This window comes from Budorcas taxicolor, chromosome 7 (genome assembly GCF_023091745.1).
Source record: "Budorcas taxicolor isolate Tak-1 chromosome 7, Takin1.1, whole genome shotgun sequence".
Lineage (NCBI taxonomy): Eukaryota > Metazoa > Chordata > Mammalia > Artiodactyla > Bovidae > Budorcas > Budorcas taxicolor.
The window spans coordinates 15,926,352-15,946,744 of record NC_068916.1 but is presented as its reverse complement, the minus strand read 5'-3'; the positions used below and the strand labels follow the sequence as shown (position 1 = coordinate 15,946,744).

Below are 20,393 nucleotides of genomic sequence, written 5' to 3'. Positions count from 1 at the left end.
CTTACTGCCTGTCCAATCTCATGTATTATAGCTTCCACACTCAAAATTGAGCAACAAGACAGAACATCACCAGGGAGTTAGTTAGAAAGGCTGACTTCCAGGTCCCACTCCTGACCTAATGAGCCAGAATCTGTATTAGAATAAGATCCACAGGTTCCTGTTAAAGTTTGACAAGAGCTTCTTACAAGCTTCTCTCACACTCTGATTCAGCCACACAGTTCTGCGCATGTCCTTAGCACTGGGATATATGTGTGTGGCTGACGTTTGGGAGGCCCATGTGAGTTGCAAAGGGCTGGGGCTTGAACTGGGAGAGAAGATAAGTGAAGATGCTGCGGCCAAGGGCGAAGCTGCCTTTCCCTGGCTACTATGGCCAGGTCCACCTCTCCTGAAACGCGGTAACTGCCAGTGCGAGAGCGCACCAAAGTTGTGTCCACAAGCGCCGGCTCTGACTACCAAGTATGGTCAGGCCCTCGTGCAGGCACAACGCGTTCCTGCCGCCGGGCCCGAAATGGGAGTACGCGTGCGCACAGAGAAGATGCTGGAGGAGGCGGGGTTTCCGCTGGGCAGTCCCAGCCTCGGGAGGATGAGAACGCGGGGGAGGTAAGAGATTTCCGCTTCCGCCGAGAGCCGGAAGTCACTGTCTCCCGGGTGAACGAGGCGGTCGCAACAAGGGTGTGAGTGCCGGTAAAGGTTCGCGCGGGTGGACGTTGGGGCCGGGTGGGGCTGGGCGCTCTGCGACCCCAGGGCGCTCACGGGGTCCTGAAGGAGGCGCCGAGGGCCCAGGGCTCGGGGAGCGGCCCATCGGGGAATTTGATTGCCTCAGGTCCCTGCCGGTCCCAGCCCGCTGCTTGGAGGCCTGGATGCTACCGGCGGCTGGCGGGAGGCGACACCAAAGCTTCGGTGAGCCTGGATGAACAGTCCTCCCACCGCCTCTTGAGTTCCACCAGGGGCGATGGCTGAGCTCTCTTCCATCTTCTTGGCGCGCTTTGGACTTAGGTCGCCACCTAAGTATAGTCCCCGGTCCCTGGAACTTTACATGCAGTCAGTCCATACCCCTTTTCTGCAGTGTAGTTGGGGGGCACTATAGTCACTGGGAAAAATGGGATTCTGGGGCCCATCTCTAGCTTCAGGAGACTTGTTTATATATTCGGCAGATAGTTATTTGGCACTTAATGCATACCAGGCGCTAGGCTTGCTGCTGATTCGTCGTTGTTTAGTTGTTCAGTCCTGTCCGACCCCATGGACTGCAACACTCCAGGCTTCTTTGTCCATGGGTTTTCCCAGGCAACAATACTGGAGTCGCCATTTCCTTCTCCACCGGATCTTCTCGACCCAGGGATCAAACCCCAGTCTCCTGCATTAGCAGGTGAGCCACCAGGGCTGCTGATTCCAGCCATGGACAAATCAGGCTCCTACCCTAACCCGCAGAACTGACATTCTAGTTGAAGGACATCTGGTGTGAAGTTCAGAAAGTTGCGTTTTTCTGAGCAGCCCCCAGGTGATTCCGTGGCAGGTGGTACCCAGGGTCTCGCTCTGGGGAAATTTTTTCAACAAAACACTCTGGCCAAAGGTGGGAGCCTGGGCTGCCGAAGTGGCTATGCTTTACTAAAGCCTGCCGGGTCTTGTGGTTAGCCTGCTGCTTTCGTCTTCCGTTGCATCTCACGTCCATCTCCCTGTTGCTCACTGGGCCTCAGCTGTACCAGTCTTCTTTCTGTTTTTCAAGAAAAGCTGGTGCTTCCTTGAAGCCTTTACAACTGAAGCATTTCCAGCCTCTGCCTGCACTGTCTTATGTGGATTTTCTTTCTCTCATCGTTCAGTCCTCATTTTAAATGACCCTTCCCCAGGGGATCCTTCAGGCTCCACCCTTGAGTGAAGTAGCCGTGTCCCAGAAAAGTTCACATAGCCTTGTTTTTTGTTTTTAATTTTATTTATTTACTGGATACCCTGGGTCTTTGTGGCTGCGCTCGGGCTTTTTCTAGTGGTGAGCAGGAGCTACTCTCTAGTTGCACTGCAAAGGTGTCTCATCGCAGTGGCCTCTCGTTGCAGCTCACAGGCTCAGGAGTTGTGGCATGAAGCCTTAGTGACCCCGCAGCATGTCAGATCTTCCCAGACCAGGGATGGAACCCATATCCCCTGCATTAGCTACTGGACTACCGAGGAAGCCCCACGTCGCTCTGTTTTATTAACCTCATAGCACTTGCCAGTGGCTTCCCAGGTGTTGCTAGTGGTGAAGAACCTGCCTGCTAATGCAGGAAACGTAAGAGATTTGGGTTCAGTCCCTGGTTGGGGAAAATCCCCTGGAGAAGGAACTGGCAACCCACTCCAGTATTCTTGCCTGGAAAATCCCATGGACAGAGAAGTCTGGCAGGCCACAGTCCATAGGGTCACAAAGAGAGACGACTGCAGTGACTTAACACACACACACACACACACACACACACACACACACACACACACACAGAGCACTTGTCAATATTTGAAATTTTTTCCCTTATTAGTTAGCTTAAGGGTCTGTCTTCTCCACCAGAATATCAGTTACACAAGAGCAGACACCTCACCTTCCCTGATGACAGCACTGCTGTGGCTTGCTCTAGGCCTGGCATTGGTTGGTTCATTCATTCAGTAAATATTTGTTGAACACGAACTGTTCTAGGCTCTGAGGATACAAAGAAAAAACAGAAATTCCTGCCCACAAGGAGTTCACACTCTGAGGGTGGTGGGCAGGAACCAGTGAGGAAGCTGTTGTGATCATCCAGGCCAGAGAAGACCTGGACTCTGGACTCAGACCACAGAACCAGCCCTGGGAGTGGTGAGAAGTGGTCAGATGCTGGGCATCTTCTAAAGGTAGAACAGTAGGGAACTTTCCTGGCGGTCCAGTGGTTAAGAATCTGAGCTTCTGCTGCCAGGGCGCAGGTTCCATCCCTGATTGGGGGAACTAAGATCCTACATGCCTCAAGGTGTGGCCTAAAACAAACGTAGGGCAGTAGGATCAGGGTGAGATAAGGGGTGTGAGAGGAGGCAAAAGGAACTGAGGTCGAGTCCAGGGTTTTTGGAAAAACCCAGACTTGCTGTCTGCTGAGCTGAAGAAGACTGCAGGAGAGCAGATTGAGGTGTTTGGAGCTGGGTTTTGGACCGGTCATGTTTAAACATTGGTTAGCATCAGGTGTGGCTGAGGCAGGTGGTCAGGAACGCTACAGTTCAGAGGAGGCAGTGGAAGCAGTGACACGGGGTGTGATCTCCATGGAGGTGAATGTATTTGGACAAGGGAGGGGCCCAGAGACTGAACGAGTGGCTTCACTGTCCTTAGCGAATTAGAGAGGTGGGGTGGGGTTGCAGCAGCAGAGACTGCCAGAGCCTGCCATTGAGGAGTGAGTGGGGAGAGTCCTGGGTCTTGAGAGCCCTGTGCAAAGGGTAGGCAGAGAAACTGGTGTGTCCAATGTGCTGAGGGGTGGGGACTGCCCCGTGGGGTGGACGGCATGGCAGGGGCAGCGGAGTGAGAACCGGAGAGAAGGCAGACAGCTCTATTAGAAAAACTCTGTAAAAATGAAGAGATTGTTTTTAATGATGGGCAAAGTCATCCCAAGTGTGTTCATTAATGATCCAGTGGAGAGCAAGTGTGATGCTGGGATCCAAGGCTCAAGGTAACAAACTGTTTTGGGGGAGCAGGGCCGTTCTTCCATAGCAAAAGGGGAAGGTCAAGTGGGTGGTCCTGGTGACTTGTGGATTGTGGATGTTCACCGCCAGCTCCTTCAGTTTACTCAGTGAATTGGAAGCACCCCTAGTTTAGAACAAGAACATCAGATAGAGAGTGATCACACGTGTGAATGAAACACTGGTCTTTCTCTGGCAGGCTGCTGACCTCTGCTAGTCATGGAAGGATGAGACCAGAATCAGGGGTGGGTGGGGGTGGGAGGGGCGCTTCGGGAGGTTAGCCCGGCGCCTGACATGGGAGATTGCACTCAGTGTAGCTGCTGCCGCTTCCCTGTCCACCTGCCTCGAGGCATCTTCCCCTGGACGTGCCGTTTGCCCCAGCACCGTGCTCTTCCTTTGTGTCAGACATCAGAGAACAGGGCCCCTTTTCCCCTGAGCTGCCACCTCCGTCCCCCACCACAACCTTGGAAGTCAGCCCAGACCCTTCCTTCTTACACTGCTCACCCGCTCCACTGGACTGTTCGTTCTTGACATGCTCACCACTGGCTTGTCCCCTCTGTCTCGCTCACCCACTGCTGCTTTTCTCCCCGAACAACTCTGTCCTGGTTCTGTCTTCCTCTTCACCCAGGCTTTCCACCCATCCTGTTCCTTGGTCCCTCTCTTTCTCTTTTTTAAAATATTTATTTATTTATTTATTTGGCTGCACCGGGTCTTAGATGCAGCGTGCAGCATCTTCAGTCTCGTTTCGGCATGCGGAATCCTTAGTTGCAGCATGCAGGATCTTTAGTTGTGGCATGCGAACTCTTAGTTGTGACATGTGCAATCTAATTCCCTGACCAAGGATCGAACCCAGGACCCCTGCAGTGGTAGTGTAGTCTTAGCCACTGGACCACCAGGGAAGTCCCTCCTTGGTCTCTTTAAAACACCAAGCAATTTCATCCCTACACTCCCCACAGCTTTCAGCATCCATCCAAATATTCAGAACACTCCCACCTGCTCCCTCCCCAGCCCCTCTCTCCCCCCAGCCTGCCCCTCTGCTGAACCCACATGGTCCCCAAACCCTGGCCAGGCCCTCAGCCTTTTATATGGCATTTCCTTGCTCCAAATCCATGTCCCCGTTTCTCTGTCCAGCAGCCCCTCATCTGCAAAGAGCCTGCCCAAGGGGCCCCCCAGAAGGCTCTGTCACATACTTTCAGTGTCATTCCTCCTGGGTGGCATTGGCCTGTCCCGTGACAGAAGGAGCAGCCTGAATAAAAGCTCTGGCTCCTGAGCACTCCTGCCTGACCTTCACAGAGTCTCATGCTCACGAGGAACGGTGGCCTCCTGTGTAGGTGCTGGCAGCAGACAGGCCAGGCTCTTACCATATGTCCTGTTCGCCCTCCCTGTGAGACCAGGCTCAGATGGAAACCTCATGCCACTTCATAGACAGGAGACTGAGGCACAGAGAATTTAAGGAACCCACTTGGGATCCTGCAGGGAGTGGGGGAGCTGGGGTTAGAATCCAGGCCACCTGACCCCACAGTGCACTGAAGTGGTCTGCCTGCCCAGCCCCTGGGAGCCTCAGGCAAGACCTCCCTTCTCCAGAGGCAGCCAGCCTGCTTCCTAGGGCATCGGGCTGGGGGGCTGCATGGGGCCCACGAGTCACTGACTTCTGTCCCTTCTGCCCACAGGTTCACTCCCCTACAGACATGGGGCGCAGAAAGTCGAAACGAAAGCCACCCCCCAAGAAGAAGATGACAGGCACCCTGGAGACCCAGTTCACCTGCCCCTTCTGCAACCACGAGAAGTCCTGTGATGTGAAAATGTGAGTGGGGCCGGGGAGCCTGCCTCCCGGGGCCACTTCCTCCTTCCTCAGTTGGGGTGTGGCTCACCCCCACCACTACCCTATCCTCCAATCTGCCCCAAGCCCTCCTGCTTAGGGGGATCATCACCCACAGACAGAGGCCCCTTCCTTCACTAGTCCCTGCACGTTTCCTTTTCCAGGGACCGAGCCCGAAACACCGGAGTGATCTCTTGTACTGTATGCCTAGAGGAATTCCAGACGCCCATCACTTGTATCCTTGGGAAACCGGGCTTTTTCCAGGAGATGGGTTGGGGGTTCTGGGCAGCCCAGAGTGGGCTGCTCGAGCCCTGCAGCGTGCCCTGGGGGCGTGGCCACCAAGAGGAACCAGCGCCACGGGCTGACTTATGTGGTGTGAACAGGATTCAGGGCAGTGGTCTGGCTAACAGTGGCATGAGCTACAGAAAAGTAAACGTGGGAAAGGGGTCCAGTGCTACCAGTTGCCCTTGACCACAGCGGCTCAGATCTGTCAGAACCAGTGGACGTGTACAGCGATTGGATAGATGCCTGCGAGGCTGCCAATCAGTAGCGACACAGATGGCCCACCCCCTTGGCAGCCCCACCCACTGGGTACCAATCGAGAGACATTCCAGGGTGTCCAGGGTGTGGGTCCAGGGCCTTTGCAGCCCCCAGTGTGAGTGTGTGCAGAGTGGGTATGTGTGTATGTGTTTGTGTGCATGCGTGGCTGCAGGTGAGACTGCAGGGGAGTCTTCGTGGGAAGCCGGTAGAGTTGAAGGGTGGTGTGGCCCCGGGGGCCTGAAATGCTTGCTCAACAAGCCTTTGACTGGCTCCAGCCTCTAGCACCTGGGCCACCGGCTTCAGGGCCATGTTTTCTAGAGGCCTGCGTCCTGACCCCCCTCTGCAAGGGCAGGCCCAACAGGCTGCCACCAGCCGCTCCAGCGCCTTCCTGTACCTCACCAGCACTTGGCCATTGAACAGGACTGACTGCTCCCCCTCCCCAGCTGCCTTGGGCTGGGATTCAAGCCACAGTCCCATGGGCCCCCTGGCAGGGCGGCCTGTTTCCATGTTCCCTCGCTTTTGTAGAGGCGGGAGGGGCTGGGCTGGGGACAGCTGTCTGTCACAAGCCCTTAAATAAAGCAGCAAGTGAAGAACTCCCAGTGCTCTGATTCTGTGGGCTCTGGGTCAGACCCAGGGGCTCAACGCAGGAAAAGGGGAGACTGAGGCATTCAGAGGTGGCCCAGCCGGCCGTCTGAAGTGGGATTCGGTCAGTCCTTCAAAGCACCCCATGTTTTATCCACTCTACAAGCATTCACGGTGAAACCCGGGCAGCTGGGCTCAGGGGACAGGGATGAACGCACAGGCACCTGGCCGGGCATTTACAATCACGGTGGAAACCAGGGCCAGCAGAGCCCAGGGTGGGGGTGGGGTGTTCAGGGAGGGCTTCCTGGGGGACCCCCCCGAAGAAGGTCAGGCTCCAGGGCCACCCTGTTTCCTGAGGCTGCTCTCAGATGTGCCTGCCTTCCCGCCTTGTTCCAGCAGCCACCCTGGGAGGAAGATGCTCACAGGTGAGGAAGCAGGCCAGAGATAACGAGGTCATGGGCCCAGGGTCCCACAGCCAGCAGGCTTCACAGCCCAGGGTCTCACTCATGAGTCCAGGGTCCAGGCTAAGGGAACAACTCCTGGCTTCCCCGGGGCTGAATGGGGTGAGGATCCCTGGAGGGGAATAGGGACCGGACTGTTGTCCTAGGCTGGTGGGGAGACTGGAGATGGGGCCAGAGGCACAGGTTCAGTGGAACAAATATTGGTCTTGGCACTTGCCTTGCAGTCCCAGGGGTTGGGACTGCAAGCTTCCACTGCAAAGAAATGTTGGTCTTTGTCCCTGGATCCTGGCACAAAGCTAAAACGCTTGGAATTTCCTGGGCAGCCAGAGTATCTTCATCATTCATAAAGAGCCCATTTTTGCTCACTGGTGAGATTATGCTAATGAGGTGATTTAGAATGGGGCCCTAGACATCCTTGGGGCTTCCCAAGTGGCACAGTGGTAAAGACTCCACCTGCCAGTGCAGGAGACCCAGGTTCAATCCCTATCAGGAAGATTTTTTAAAAGAGGAAATGGCAACCCATTCCAGTATTCTTGACTGGAGAATTCCATGGACAGAGGAGCCTGGGGGGCTGCAGTCTGTGGGGTTGCAAAGAGTTGGACACGACTGAATGGCTAGACAACAGCAAATCAGCATTACCCACAGTGTATGAAGTAAAGTGAAAGTCGCCCAGTCGTGTCTGACTCTTTGTGACCCCATGGATTATACAGTCCATAGAATTTTCTAGGCCGGAATACTGCAGTGGGTAACCTTTCCCTTCTCCAGGGGATCTTCCCAACCCAGGAATTGAACCGGGGCCTCCTGCGTTACAGGCAGATTCTTTACCAGCAGAGTCACAAGGGAAGCCCAAGAATACTGGAGTGGGTAGCCTATCCCTTCTCCAGCGGATCTTCCCAACCCAGGAATCGAACCCGGGTCTCCTGCATTGCAGGTGGATTCTTTAACAACTGAGCTACGAGGGAAGCCCCTCATAGTGTTTAATATGCATTAAGTGCTCAATAACTAACACAGCTGAAGTGACTGAGCACTCAGCAGCCTCAGCATGGGGCTGATTCCTGAGTAGGAACTCTCAGCCAACCTACCAACCTTTGGGAAGGGGCCTAAAGGAGATCAACCTGAATATTCACTGGAAGGGCTGATGCTAAGCTGAAGCTCCAATACTTTGGCCACCTGATGGGAAGCTGACTCACTGGAAAAGACCCTGATGCTGGGAAAGATTGAGGGCAGGAGGAGAAGGGGGGTAGCAGAGGATGAGATGGTTGGATAGAATCACTGACACAATGGACATATTTGTTGCTCGGCCGTGTCCAACTCTGACCCCATGGACTGTAGCCCACCAGGCTCCTCTGTCCATGAGATTTTCTAGGCAAGAATACTGGCATGGTTGCCGGTTGCCATGTCCTTCTCCAGGGGATCTTCCTGACCTAGGGATCAAGTCCATGTCTCCTCTGTCTCCTGCACGGCAGGCAGATTCTATACCCACTGAGCCATTGGGGATATGAATCTGAGCAAACTCCATGAGATAGAGGAGGACAGGGAAGCCTGAAGGGCTACAATCGATGGGGTCACAGAGTCAGACATGACTTAGCAACTGAACAACAACAAGGGGACCTACAGATCAAGTGCTTTGAGAACAAGATCTGATGAACTTCTGCCTTTGGTGAACACTTACAGGTGCCGGAACACATGGAAAGGATTCGGGAGTTCCACACCCCTCCCACGCCTTGCTCTGTATGCCCCTCCCTTCTGGCTCCTCCTGAGTTTGATCCTTCCATAATAAAACCAAAGTAATAATAAAACCAGTGATCTAATAAAAAGTAAAATATTTCTCCAGGTTTTGTGAACCAGTGTAGTAAATTAACAAAATCTGAGGAGTGGGTGGAGGGAACCCTCCCACCCCGATCTATAGCTGGTCGGTCGGTCAGAAGCACAGGGAACAACCTGGACTTGTGATTGGCTCCTGACATGGGGAAAGGTCAGTCCTGAACAGAACCCTTATCCTGTGGGATCAGATGCTGTCTTCAGGTCATGTCAGAATTGAGTTAACTGATTGGTGGTGTTGGAAACAAAAACACACCTGAACAAGCGGACGGCGAGATCCCAGACAATCTGGTAGTCCTGGTGCTCTGGCAGCACGGGGCAGCGCAAGCTCCTCCACGCAGCCCCATGAGCCTGGGCAGCAAGTGGAAGGATGATGGAAACTGTCCCAGGGCCACCCTGAGGACAGAGGTGCCCAGCGTGATTCCTGACACGGTGCCAGAAGATGGTGACACACAAGGGCAGCAAGGAATATGAACAGCAGAGGAAGATGCTGAGCTGGCCAGAAGCCCTAGCCACCAGGCCCAGCCGTTGGGTCTGACGGGTGTTCCCTGAGGCCCACCCCACCCTGACATGCCCCCAATCCGGTGCTCCTACCTTCCCTTCCAAGACCTCACTCAGGTGGGATCCCGCGGCCAAGGCAGGACCTAGTGGACATAGAGTGGTTGGACAGGCACCTGGGTCGGGGGCTGCTCTCTGCGGTCCAGGGAAAGGGGCCTTGCTCTTCTGTCAACCGGGGCCTTGCTCTTCTGTCAACCAGGGCCCGCCTACCCCAGTCTCACAGTCTAAGTGCTAATATGGTGCTGTTTTCCCGAGGAGGCAGGGCCCTGGGCCAGGCAAGGATCCTCCTCAGCATAGCTTCCCCCCACTGGCCCTGGGGGAGCAGGACTCAGGGTAGCCAAGCCAAGAGCTCCTGGAATCTGCTTTATGAGGCCCCAGGGGTTGTGCAAGCACAGGGGGCTTCTGATGTCCATCCCAGCAGTTCCCCCCATTCCAGCCTTGCCCTGCCCCGCCCCACCCCGCCAGCCCACCCTGGGGAGGTGGACTGCTCTGAACCCCCGGCATGGCAGACCACATCCTCTCCATGGAACCCTGGCAGTGGGTAACTTCCGGGCAGGAAAGCAAGAAGAGTGGGGTCTCCCCTGAGATAGGGAGAGTTGGGACCTTGTCCAGGCTACTGGGATCCCTGGCTGGCAGGCCAGGATTGGAGATGAGCCCTGAGCACAGGGCACAGTGTGAGCCAGGCACACAGGCCAACTGCACCCTGTGGTCAGCTACTTAACTGCTCTGTGCCAGTTGGAAAAAAGCCATTGCCCTGGGCATCCGGAGTGCCCATCTTCCCCACTGCCCTGTCCCCTCCCACCTCCCCACAGTTCGGTGGTGGTTTAGTCGCTCAGTCATGCCTGACTCTGCAACCCCATGGACTGTACCCCTACAGGCTCCTCGTCCATGGAATTTCCCAGGCAAGAATACTGATGTAGGTTGCCATTTCCTCCTCCAGGGGATCTTTCCGGACCAGGGATTGAACTCAAGTCTTCTGCACTGGTAGGTGGATTCTTTACCACTGAGCCACCATGGAAGCCCCATAGTCTACTCCAGGACTCAAGGATTCTCTCTGCCCACAGGGGCTTCCAGGACTAGGCTTGTGGTCCATTCTCATGATCAGTGCCAAATACCATCCCCTGTCTGGAGGCATCATTTCAGTGAAGCTTCCTGTGACTCCCACAGGCTTTAATGTCATCATTTTCCTGATGGGAAAACAGACCTAGGGAGGGGAGGTGACTTGCCCAAGGTCACTTGGCTGGCCGGCTCCAAAACTGATTCACATCGTATCTCACCCATCCCAGTGCTGACCTCGACATGACCCACAGGCTCCCAGGGTAGGTACTTGGGCGCTGAGTGTGTGAAGGTGTGTTTTTGTCTTGGGTAGGCATGTGTACTGCACGTGTGAGTATCTGTGTGTGAAAAGGTGTGTGCACTAAGGCTGCAGGGAGTGTGTGTATACCATACACATGAAGTGTGCATTTGTGTGGATTTTTTTTGGGGGGGGTACGAGTCCTGGGTCCACCGAGTACTGTGAGCTCAGTATGTATATCTTAGGGTGCCTGCGTGTGTGTGTGTGTGCCCCTGGGCAGATGTGTGTGCAGGAAATGGAGTGTACCCTGAGCATGCGCGGCAGCCACACAGGCCCTTGGACAGAGCGGCCCTAAGTGCTCAGGTGATTGTGATGGTTGATGATGTTTAGTCGCTAAGTCGTGTCCGACTCTTTGTGACCCCATGGACTATAGCCCGCCGGGCTCCTCTGTCCATGGAATTCTACAGGCAAGAATATTGGAGTGGGTAGCCATTCCCTTCTCCAGGGAATCTTCCCAACCCAGAGATCAAACCCGAGTCCACCTACATTGCAGGCATATTCTTTACTGACCAAGCCACAAGGGAGGCCCCTCGCGTGATTTTACAGCCATTTATTGTGCTCCAGTGAAGTAGAAAAAGAAAGTGCTCGCGTCACAAACGCCGCTGTCACACCCCGTAAGCCAGCTGCAAACCAAACTGAGTGTGTCCGCCAGGGGTCTGGGCATGCAGTTTGCGCCCGCTGCAGGAATGGGGTAGGGAGGGGTTGAGCCTGGGCTCTGCGGGCTTCGCTTGGGAGGGCTTCTTGTCCTGGCAGGGGGGGAACCCAGCTATGGGGAGTGGGGGACAGCGGGGTAGCTTTGCTCAGTGCGTCCTTTGGGTGCTGTGGGGAACACCCAGCTCCATGTTGGACCCTGCAGCTCACCAGGGAGGAGCCCCCTCTCCACAGCCCCCCCCACCTTCTGCTCCCCCCAAACGCTAACCCTGTAGGCAGGTGCCTGGGGGCCAGAGGAGCCATGCAGGGGGAGGGGGTCGGCAGGCCGGGCTAGGCCCTGCCAAGAGCAGCAGCCAGCCTCCCTGGGGGAAGGCAGGAGGCCTGGGGCCCTAGGCGGAGTTGTAGTAGTTGTGTGGGTGGTGGTTGTGGGCCGGCTCGCCCAGCTCAGGGTACTCAGGCGTCAGGCAGTACTTGGGGTCGTAGACCTGGCGGGGCAGCCCATACACTGTCATGCCCCGCTGCGAAGCTCCCTTGTTGCTGCCCATCTGCAGGCTGACATTGAGTGTGTCACAGTGCTCCATGCCCAGCCCCGGCTCGAAGATCTGCCGCTTGGTCCCTGGTGCAGTCATGCCGGCCTGCGGAGGGCAGCGCAACAGTCAGGCCATGGGGGACCGTGAGAGCCCCACCAGCCTGCCACGTGCACGGCCCCCCTTGCCCCGCAACACACCTGGCTGGCTCCCTTGTTGGTGCCCATCTGCAGGCTGATGGTGGCCTGGTCCAGGGGCTGATCCGTGCCCAGCTTGGGGTCATAGAGGTGGCGCCGGGTGCCGTAGGCCGTCATGCCCTGCTGGCTGGCAAACTTGTTGGTGCCCATCTAGGGAGCCAGGAGGAGAGTCACCCGGGGGTTACAGGATCCCACCGAAAGCGACCAGACACAACTGATGTCAGCAGACACATGGCCCTCTAATGAGGCCCTGTTTCCACCCCCCTGGGGCAACAGAATGGAAACTGAGGCTCAGAGAAGGTGTGTCATATGACTGCTAAGTGGCCTGATTTCCAGGGTTCAGCTACTCATCACCTGAGCAATCCTAGCAAGTGTGCTAACCTCCAGGCCTCAGTTTTCCCATCTGTATAAACGGCATGACGGTAACAGTAACCACCCCCTAGGACTGTAAGAGGAGTGAGTTAAGGTACCGAAAATGCTAAGCATAGGGTTTCCTAAAGACCACATATTCTGTACCCGCTCCAACCCACCAAAGCCTGCAGGGACCAGGGTGCCCTCCTCAACCACAGCTCATCAGCAAGACCCAGGCGAGGAAAGAGCCATACCTGCAGCCCGATAATGTTCCGCCCTTCTCTTAGCTTCTCTGGCTCAAATTTCCGTTCCTGCTTCTCCGCGTATTTCACTCCCACGTTCACCTTGTTCCCTTTCGTCTTGGCCTGGGTGAGGAGGGGAGGGCCAGGGACTGACAAAAGAGCCTCTGGGCCACACAGTTGCATTGAAAACCCTGAGAGGCACCCGATTTCCCTCTCTCCGCCAAGCAGGGACTGCGGTGGGAGTACCATGCAAGGGGCGGGGTACAAGAAGCTCCACCCACATCCCAACCCAGAGCGCCCACCCTTCACCCACACTCACCATGCTGGCCAGGGCCAGGAGGGTGGACTGCACTTGCGTGTGGTTGGTGTTCTCGAACAGGTCGTTGGCTTCAAAGATATCGTGGGGCTTCACCCCGTACTTGGTGATGGCCTTGATGAAGTTGCCGATGTTCTCGAGCTGGAGGGGAGCCGGCAGCGGTCAGGGGGCGGGGGCGGGGGGGCGGCGGGGGCGGGGCGGCGGGGCGTGGGCGGGGCTGGGTGGAGGTGGGCGGGGCTACGGGTGGAAGTGGGAGGGGGCTACGGGCCAGAAAGTTAACAAGACTAAAGAGTTGAGAATCGGGGCTTACCTGATGCCAGTTCTGGGTGGACTCATTTACTTTCTTCACGGAGCCTGGCTGGAGCTTATTGATGAACCTACAAGGCGTAGGGGAGGGGGCTGAGGCAGGGGACTCCCTGCTGCCCGTATCCAAGCCCAGCCCAGCGGGACCAGGGATCAGGATGACAATCAGGAGGCGCCAGACTTTTTGGGGTTTCTCACTGCAGTCAGACCTCAGAGACAGTCCCACCACAAACCACCCAAACACGCGGGCTGGACCCAGATGGAAAGCCAACCTCAGGAAGCTGGACCTGTTCTGGTCAGAAAGTCTCCCTACAGGAGGTGGAGAGTAGTCTTCTGGGGTGCCCCCGCCTCACTGGTGACCATGTTTCATTTTCATTTTCTTTCTTTCTTTTTTTTTTTTTTTTTACCTTTGGCTGCTCTGCACCACTTGTAGGATCTTAGTTCCCTGACCAGGGATTGAACCTGGGCCCTCAGCAGTTCAAAGCCCTGAGTCCTAATCACTTGACCACCAGGAAATTCCCCAGGCTCCTTTTCTCATTCCAACCACTACGTCTGGAAGAGCCCACAGCTGAGCACTGGGGCCTCTTCTCAGGCCACCATCACCCCGGTGATCTTGTTCAGCCTCTTGCCTTTATTTATTTGGCTGCGCTGGGTCTTAGTTGTGGCATGTGGGAGGTTTTTTGTTTTGTTTTGTTTTGAGTTGCAGTATGCAGACTCTAAGTTGTGGCATGTGGGATCCACTTCCCTGACCAAGGATGAAACCCAGGCCCCGTGCATGGGGAGTGTGGAGTCTTAGCCACTGGACCACCAGGAAGTCCCCAGTCTCTTGACTTTAAATATCATTCATATGCCAATGACTCCCTCAAAGCTTCCTGCAGCCCACCTCCCACTCTCCATTCCATCTCCCCACGGAGTAATAGTATATTTGCTCAGTCATGCCTGACTCTTTGCAACCCCATAGACTGTAGCCTGCCAGGCTCCTCTGTCCATGGATTCTCCAGGCAAGAATACTGGGGTGGGTTGCCATGCCCTCCTCCAGGGGACCTTCCCAACCCAGGGATGGAACCCAGGTATCCCGAATCACAGAGGGATTTTTTACTGTCTGAGCAACCAAGGAAGCCCATCTCCCCACTACATGTGGGTCTCAAACAAATGCACTGCACCGAGACTCCTGCTATCCACTTCCCCCTACAGAACTCCCTCCATCTTCTGCAGCTCACTAAAAGCCCTCCACTGCCCTTGACACTCCTCTCCCTTTTCCTCACTCCACATCCAATCCCTCAGCAATTCCTTTGGCTCGGCCTCCTGAAGACTTCCAGAAGCCCACCTCCACCCCGCTCTGAGCCACCAGTGTCTCTCTCCTGGGATCCTGCCATGGCCTCCCTGTGGGCTCCCACTTTCCATCTCGTCCCCTCCAGAGGCTCCTAACCCTACAGCTTAAATGCCCTTCTTAGAACAATTCCAGGGGCTTCCCCGGTGGCGCTAGTGGTAAAGAATCTGCCTGCCAATGCCGGAAATGCAGGAGACTCAGGTTTGATCCCTGGGTCAGGAAGATTCCCCGGAGGAGGAAATGGAAATCCACTCCAGTGTTCTTGCCTGGAAAATTCCATGGACAGAAGAGCCTGAGAGGCTACAGTCCATGGAGTCCCAAAAGTCGGACGCGACTGAGCACACAGGCACTCTCACCCCGCAGGGCCAGGGTTTGATCCTGCAAGCTAAGATCCTGCAAGCTGTGCAGTGTGGTCCCCAGAATTCCCATTATGGTTTATTGTAGGATATTAAATAGTTTTCTGTGCTATACAGCAGGACTTTGTATAACTTTGCTGTACAGCAGGCGTGAACACAACTGTAAATCAACTATGTGCTCAGAGGCTCAGCTCTGTCCGACTCTTTGCAACCCATGGACTATAGAGCACCAGACTCCTCTGTCCATGGGATTCTCCCAGCAAGAACACTGGAGTATGGTGCCGTTTCCTCCTCCAGGGGATCTTCCCAACCCAAGGAAACGGCATCTCTTATATCTGCTGCATTAGCAGGCAGATTCTTTACCACTAGTGTCAACTGGGAAGCCTGTAAATCAACTATACTTCAAAAAATCCTAATTATCTTCCAATTAAAAGAAAATATTGGAACCTTGAAAAAAAAAAAACTCCAGTTACTACCCAGTTCAAAACACTCCAGTGCCTTGAGAATAAAAGCCTAACTCCTTAGCATGAATGACACAGCGACCCTGCACTATCTGGTCCCCAGCTAACTCCCTCCACTTTCCCTGGTCACTCCAGCCTCTTCAGCATCCTTGAACCCATAATGCATGTTCCCACCCCAGAGCCTTTGCACTGGCTGTCCCCTTTACCTGACCCACTCTTCCCTAAGATGCCCCAGCAGCAACTTCCCTCACTTCATCCGAGATTCTGCTCCAAAGCTACCTCTTCAGAATGAGCTTCCAAGCCATTCTGTACAAAACAGCAACACTTCATTCCTCCACCCGCCCCCCATCCTTCCCAGCTTGACTTTTCCCCATGGTACTTCCCACCACAGGCCCGTATGTGATTATTTCATCAATTATTTGTTCAATCATCTCCATCAGGACTAAAGTTCTCTATGCGCCCCAAGTCGAGTCTATTTTGTTCACTATCCCCAGTGCCTATACCTGGCTGGCACACAGCAGGTGCTCCATAAATGTGCCTCCTCCATAAACAGGTGGGTCTGCACTCTTTATGGCCTGGGACATCAGACCATCCCCCCATTCCTTGGATATGGTTGAACAGCATCCCCCCAGTCCCTCCCTTTCCAGCAGCTAGGGCTTGGTAACAAGGTGCCTTTGGGCAGCTTCTGGAAGATTCCCAAGCACAACCTCTGGCCCACATGGTTACCCTGCCCTGGGTCAGACTCAGAGATGCAGACAAGACCCTGGGCTGGACTCAGGGTTCCTACCCAGAAATAGGATTGTGGTAAAATCTAGAAGATAGAATCTAGAGTCAGGGCTTGGGAATTGTGAGGGCTGGCCTCTCTCTTGGTGAATAGGTTTTGAGAGGAGGAGAAAATCAGGACCCACTGAAATTATTGTGGCACACCCCTCAGGTGTGTGCGCTCAGTCCCTAAGTTGTGAACGGTTCTTTGAGACCCCATGGACTATAGCCCACAAGGCTCTTCTGTCCATGAGGTTTTCCAGGCAAGAAAGAATACTGGAGCGGGTTGCCATTTCCTTCTCCAGGGGGAATGTGGCTTGGTGCCTTTTAGCTGTGACCTCCCATTCTTGGAACTCTGGAGACAATAAATGCGGCTGCCCTGTATGCCTGGCAGTTCAGACTCTAGGTTCTGAAGTCATTTCTGTTGGAACAGCATGGGACTTTGGGTGACGTGCTTTACCTAACTGGGCCTCTGTTTACTTTACTGTTAAATGGGTACAATGATTATCTGCCACCTCAGAGTTCTCTTTGGAGGTGTCAGGTATCAAGTGTCCAAGCTCTGAGCTCATGGTCATTTTGAAGGGTTCAGGAGTTGAGATGAGGGGTTGGGGGGCAGCCCAAGTGGGCCATGGTTGTCCCCACTCACTCGCAAAGAATGATGCCGTCTTTGAGGCCGTCCATAAAGTTGTTGCCGATGCGGCGCCCCGTCACCCCCTCGATCCACTCTCGGAGCTCCTGCTCCCGCTGGTGGTCATACTTCTGGGCCAGCTGGGGGGTAGGGGGCAGAGAGAGAATGGTGAGGACACAGCGGGGAGTAGGGCTGGCTCGCTGGCCCAATCCAAGGCTCCCTAGTCCCAATCTCTTCCCTCATCCCTTCCCAACTAAGGCAATTCTGTCCCAGCGTCCAATGGAGGGGGGTGGCGGGGGGTGAGGGGGGGGCGCTGAGGACCAGGGTTGAGGTGGCACCTGCCCAGGGGGCCATTCCAGGCATTCTGAGGTTTGGCACCAGAGAACTTGGTCTAAGGGGTGGGGAGAGAGATACTCAGAGCTGGGTGGGGTCGGCGCCTGGCCTCTTGGTTCCCCCTCCAGACCAAACTTGGGGCTTAGCTTCCCCTGGCCCTGCCCCCTCCCTCTCCTGGATGCTTCAGGCAGGGGAGGAGGAGCCCAAAGGAGGTGCCCCGCATGCCGCCTTGCTGGGGGCTGGTCTGCCTCACATCCCTGTCTCGGTGTCTGTCCAGGTCCTCAGCGCTGGGGCTCCCTCTCTGGCTGGGGGAGAGGGTCTGTCTCTGTCTCACTCCGGGCCTCACGCATGTCTGTATTTCTCTCTCTCCCCATCGCAGGATGTCCTCAGCCTCTCTCCCTGCTCTTTCCTTGGCTCTGTCATCCTGTCCCCAAATCTGCCTGTCTGGCTGGGGGTGGGGCTCGTGGTTCGCCCATCTCTGCTTTCGTAGGTCTCTCTCTGTCTCTCCGACTCCAGGTTCCCTTCTCCTGATGGGGGGTGGGGGTGGGAGTGGAGGACTCGGCCCTCTCTCCGCCTCTTCATCCCTGTCTCCGTCTTATCTCACTCCAGGCTCTCCCTCCCCCATCCGTCTCTCTCATGTCTCAGACTTCCAGAATCTGTCTGCGTCTCTCCCTCCTCTCCTCTCCCACTTCGCACCCTCTCCGTATTTCCAGAACCCTCTACCCCAGCTCAGACTGGCCCCCGGCCCCTGGGGGAACCGGCTGCCCCTTCTCCTGGGGGGAGGGAAGGAGGAGGGGCGGCCCCCTCACCTGGCCCCGGCCCTGCCGCCCCCCTCCCCACCAGCCCGGCTTTATAAAGCAAACCGGCCCTTATATAGCGCGGCCCCGCGGGCCGGGCTCCCGAGGCCGCCTTATATGGCGCGGCGGCTCCTCACGGCTCTGGGGCCGGCGCTGGGGGAAGGGGGGGCGCGGCGCTGGGATCCGTCTCCCGCCCGAGCACTCGCCCCCCACCTGCCCCCTCCTCCAGCCCCGAGAATCCCCCTGACCCGAGTGCCCAATCCCAGCTCCTCCCTTCCTGCCTGTGGAACAGTCGATCCGAGCCTCAGTGTTCCTTTCTGTTAAATGGGACAGGGATTATTCCCCTAGCAGCGCTCATGGGAGCGTTCCAGTGGGCTGGAGACTTCAAATTTGCAGCCCTAGAGACGCTGACCCCATTTTGATGGGGGGGAGGGAGCAAGTTCAAGGGCCCAATTCTTCACCTCCCTTATATAGGACCTGAGAGACTTGTCTCCCCTCTCAACCTCAGTTTACCCATCATAGCATGAAAGCCATGTGTCTTCTCAGCTCCAAAATCAGATCTCACTGTGTCCCTAATGCCCACCCTCTGCCCTTCCCCAGCTGTCTCCCTTTCCTTCACAGTTCCCCACACTTTCGGGCCTCACCTCCCAGGAACCCCAGCTCTGGAGTCAGGCCAGGAGTGTGCAAAATCAAGTCTTTCCTCCACTCCCCAGGAACAAAGAGGTTAACAGGGAACCCTGATCAGGCGGGGTTTTCCCAGTGGACCCACTGCCTCAGTTTACCTGTGAGTGCCTGCGTGCCCACACCCCATTTACACCCCAACAGTATAGCTGAGGGCTTTGGGATGCTCAGGCCAAGGAGGTAGGCAGCCCCCTCCCCATGTTGGTCCTTTTTCTGTCTCAGGTTCCAAGTCACTTGGGACAGGCAAGAAGGGGGGACAGGCAAGAAGGGGGTCCAGGGAACCCCAAGAGCCGGGCCTCTGGCCTGGCAGGGCAAGTGGGCCAGGCTGGGGTGGGAGGCCCTCCAGCCCTACCTTGTTCTTGACCTCAGCCGACAGCCCGTAGGCGGGGCCTCGGTTGAAGTGAGCCGAGGACATGCTGGTTGGTGGTGGGTGGGCAGCGGTGGCAGCGCGCTAGGGCCGGCGGCAGCAGCTGAAGCTCCGTCTGCACCCTCTTCCCTCCTCACACGTTTTTGAAGCTCTGGAGGCGGCCCGGGCCTCTTCCAAGCCCGTCCCATTGGCCGTAGGGACCTGCCAAGGGGCGGGGCGCCCCCCACCTCGGCCACCCCCCCTTCGTGATGTCAGGGCCTTGGTATTGGGAGCTGATTGTGTCATTGTTTCCACCTAGGGGGGCGGTCTGGGTTATTCTTTTTTTGGGGGGGGGGGGTTGCTTGGCCAGGGGCTTCCCTGGTGGCTCAGACCGAAAAGAATCTGCCTGCAATTCAGGAGACCGAGGTTCGATCCCTGGGTCTGGAAGATCCCCTGGAGGAGGAAATGGCAACCCACTCTGGTATTCTTGCCTGGAGAGTTCCATGGACAGAGGAGCCTACACCGGCTACAGTGCATGGGGTCACAAAGAGTTGGACATGACTGAGCGACTTACACTTTTCCCTTTCAGTTGCTTGGCCAGACAGAGACCAACCTTGCCCCACTCTCCCCTGTTTACTGGGACTCCAGCTGTGTCTCTTAATTTCTATTTGTCTGATTCTGAGGCCATCTCTCCAGGTCTCTGAGGTCATCATTCTTCATTTCTCACCAGTCTTGAGGCAGGACTACCACCTGTGGTAGTTTATGAGTGCCACGCTGGATTTAAGTCCAGACACCAGCGGTCTATAAATGTAGGCCAGTCCTCTCTAAGCCCCTGTTGCCACATCTGGAAAATGGAGTAATGATAGTGCTCAGGAGAGTGTTGAGAGGATCAGAAGAAATAATGCCTGGGAATTCCCTGGCAGTCCAGTAAAAGACTCCGAAATTCCATTGCAGGTGTCACAGGTTTGGTGCCTGGTCAGGGAGATTCTCATGCCACGGGGTTCGCCCCCCCCCCCCAAAAAAAAAACACAGGAAGAAGAAATAGTGCCTCTGACATGTCTAGGGCAGAGCCTGGTACAGAGAGACTCAGGAAATAGCAGTATATCTGCTGAGAATCTGGCACCCCACTTCTGTCTTCTCCAGCCCCTCATAAGGATCTAGAGGAGCAGAGATCCTGGCTCCTACCCTACCCATCCACATGTGGGCTGTCTGAACCACGGAGTGGCTGTGTTAGTGGGTTCCAGGCCATGGGCACCCCGCCTCCCCCCCCCCCCCCCCATATCCCTGTTCCAGCCAGGCTGGCCTGGAATGAACACCTGTCAGCAG

The 20,393-nt window shown here is 55.8% G+C and overlaps 2 protein-coding genes across 7 annotated transcripts; one reads left to right on the top strand and one right to left on the bottom strand.

Annotated features, from left to right (window-relative positions):
* Positions 1–626: 626 nt before the first annotated feature.
* Positions 627–6,595, top strand: ELOF1 (elongation factor 1). Of its 6 annotated transcripts, none has more exons than XM_052643781.1 (5): positions 627–674; positions 1,285–1,366; positions 5,322–5,455; positions 5,635–5,705; positions 5,956–6,595. In XM_052643781.1, the coding sequence occupies exons 3-5, from the start codon at positions 5,340–5,342 to the stop codon at positions 6,018–6,020; spliced, it is 252 nt and encodes an 83-aa protein (XP_052499741.1). In that variant the 5' UTR covers positions 627–674; positions 1,285–1,366; positions 5,322–5,339; the 3' UTR covers positions 6,021–6,595. The 6 variants fall into 6 exon arrangements, with proteins under 6 accessions (XP_052499741.1, XP_052499745.1, XP_052499743.1 ...); XM_052643783.1 differs by having other exon boundaries at positions 648–684; XM_052643782.1 differs by having other exon boundaries at positions 648–690.
* Positions 6,596–11,343: 4,748 nt separating this feature from the next.
* Positions 11,344–19,200, bottom strand: CNN1 (calponin 1). Its single transcript, XM_052643411.1, has 7 exons — positions 19,074–19,200; positions 16,929–17,050; positions 13,381–13,447; positions 13,074–13,211; positions 12,767–12,877; positions 12,165–12,311; positions 11,344–12,072 (listed from the first exon to the last, which is right to left on the bottom strand). The coding sequence occupies exons 1-7, from the start codon at positions 19,134–19,136 to the stop codon at positions 11,827–11,829; spliced, it is 894 nt and encodes a 297-aa protein (XP_052499371.1). The 5' UTR covers positions 19,137–19,200; the 3' UTR covers positions 11,344–11,826.
* Between the last annotated feature and the right edge of the window lie 1,193 nt (positions 19,201–20,393).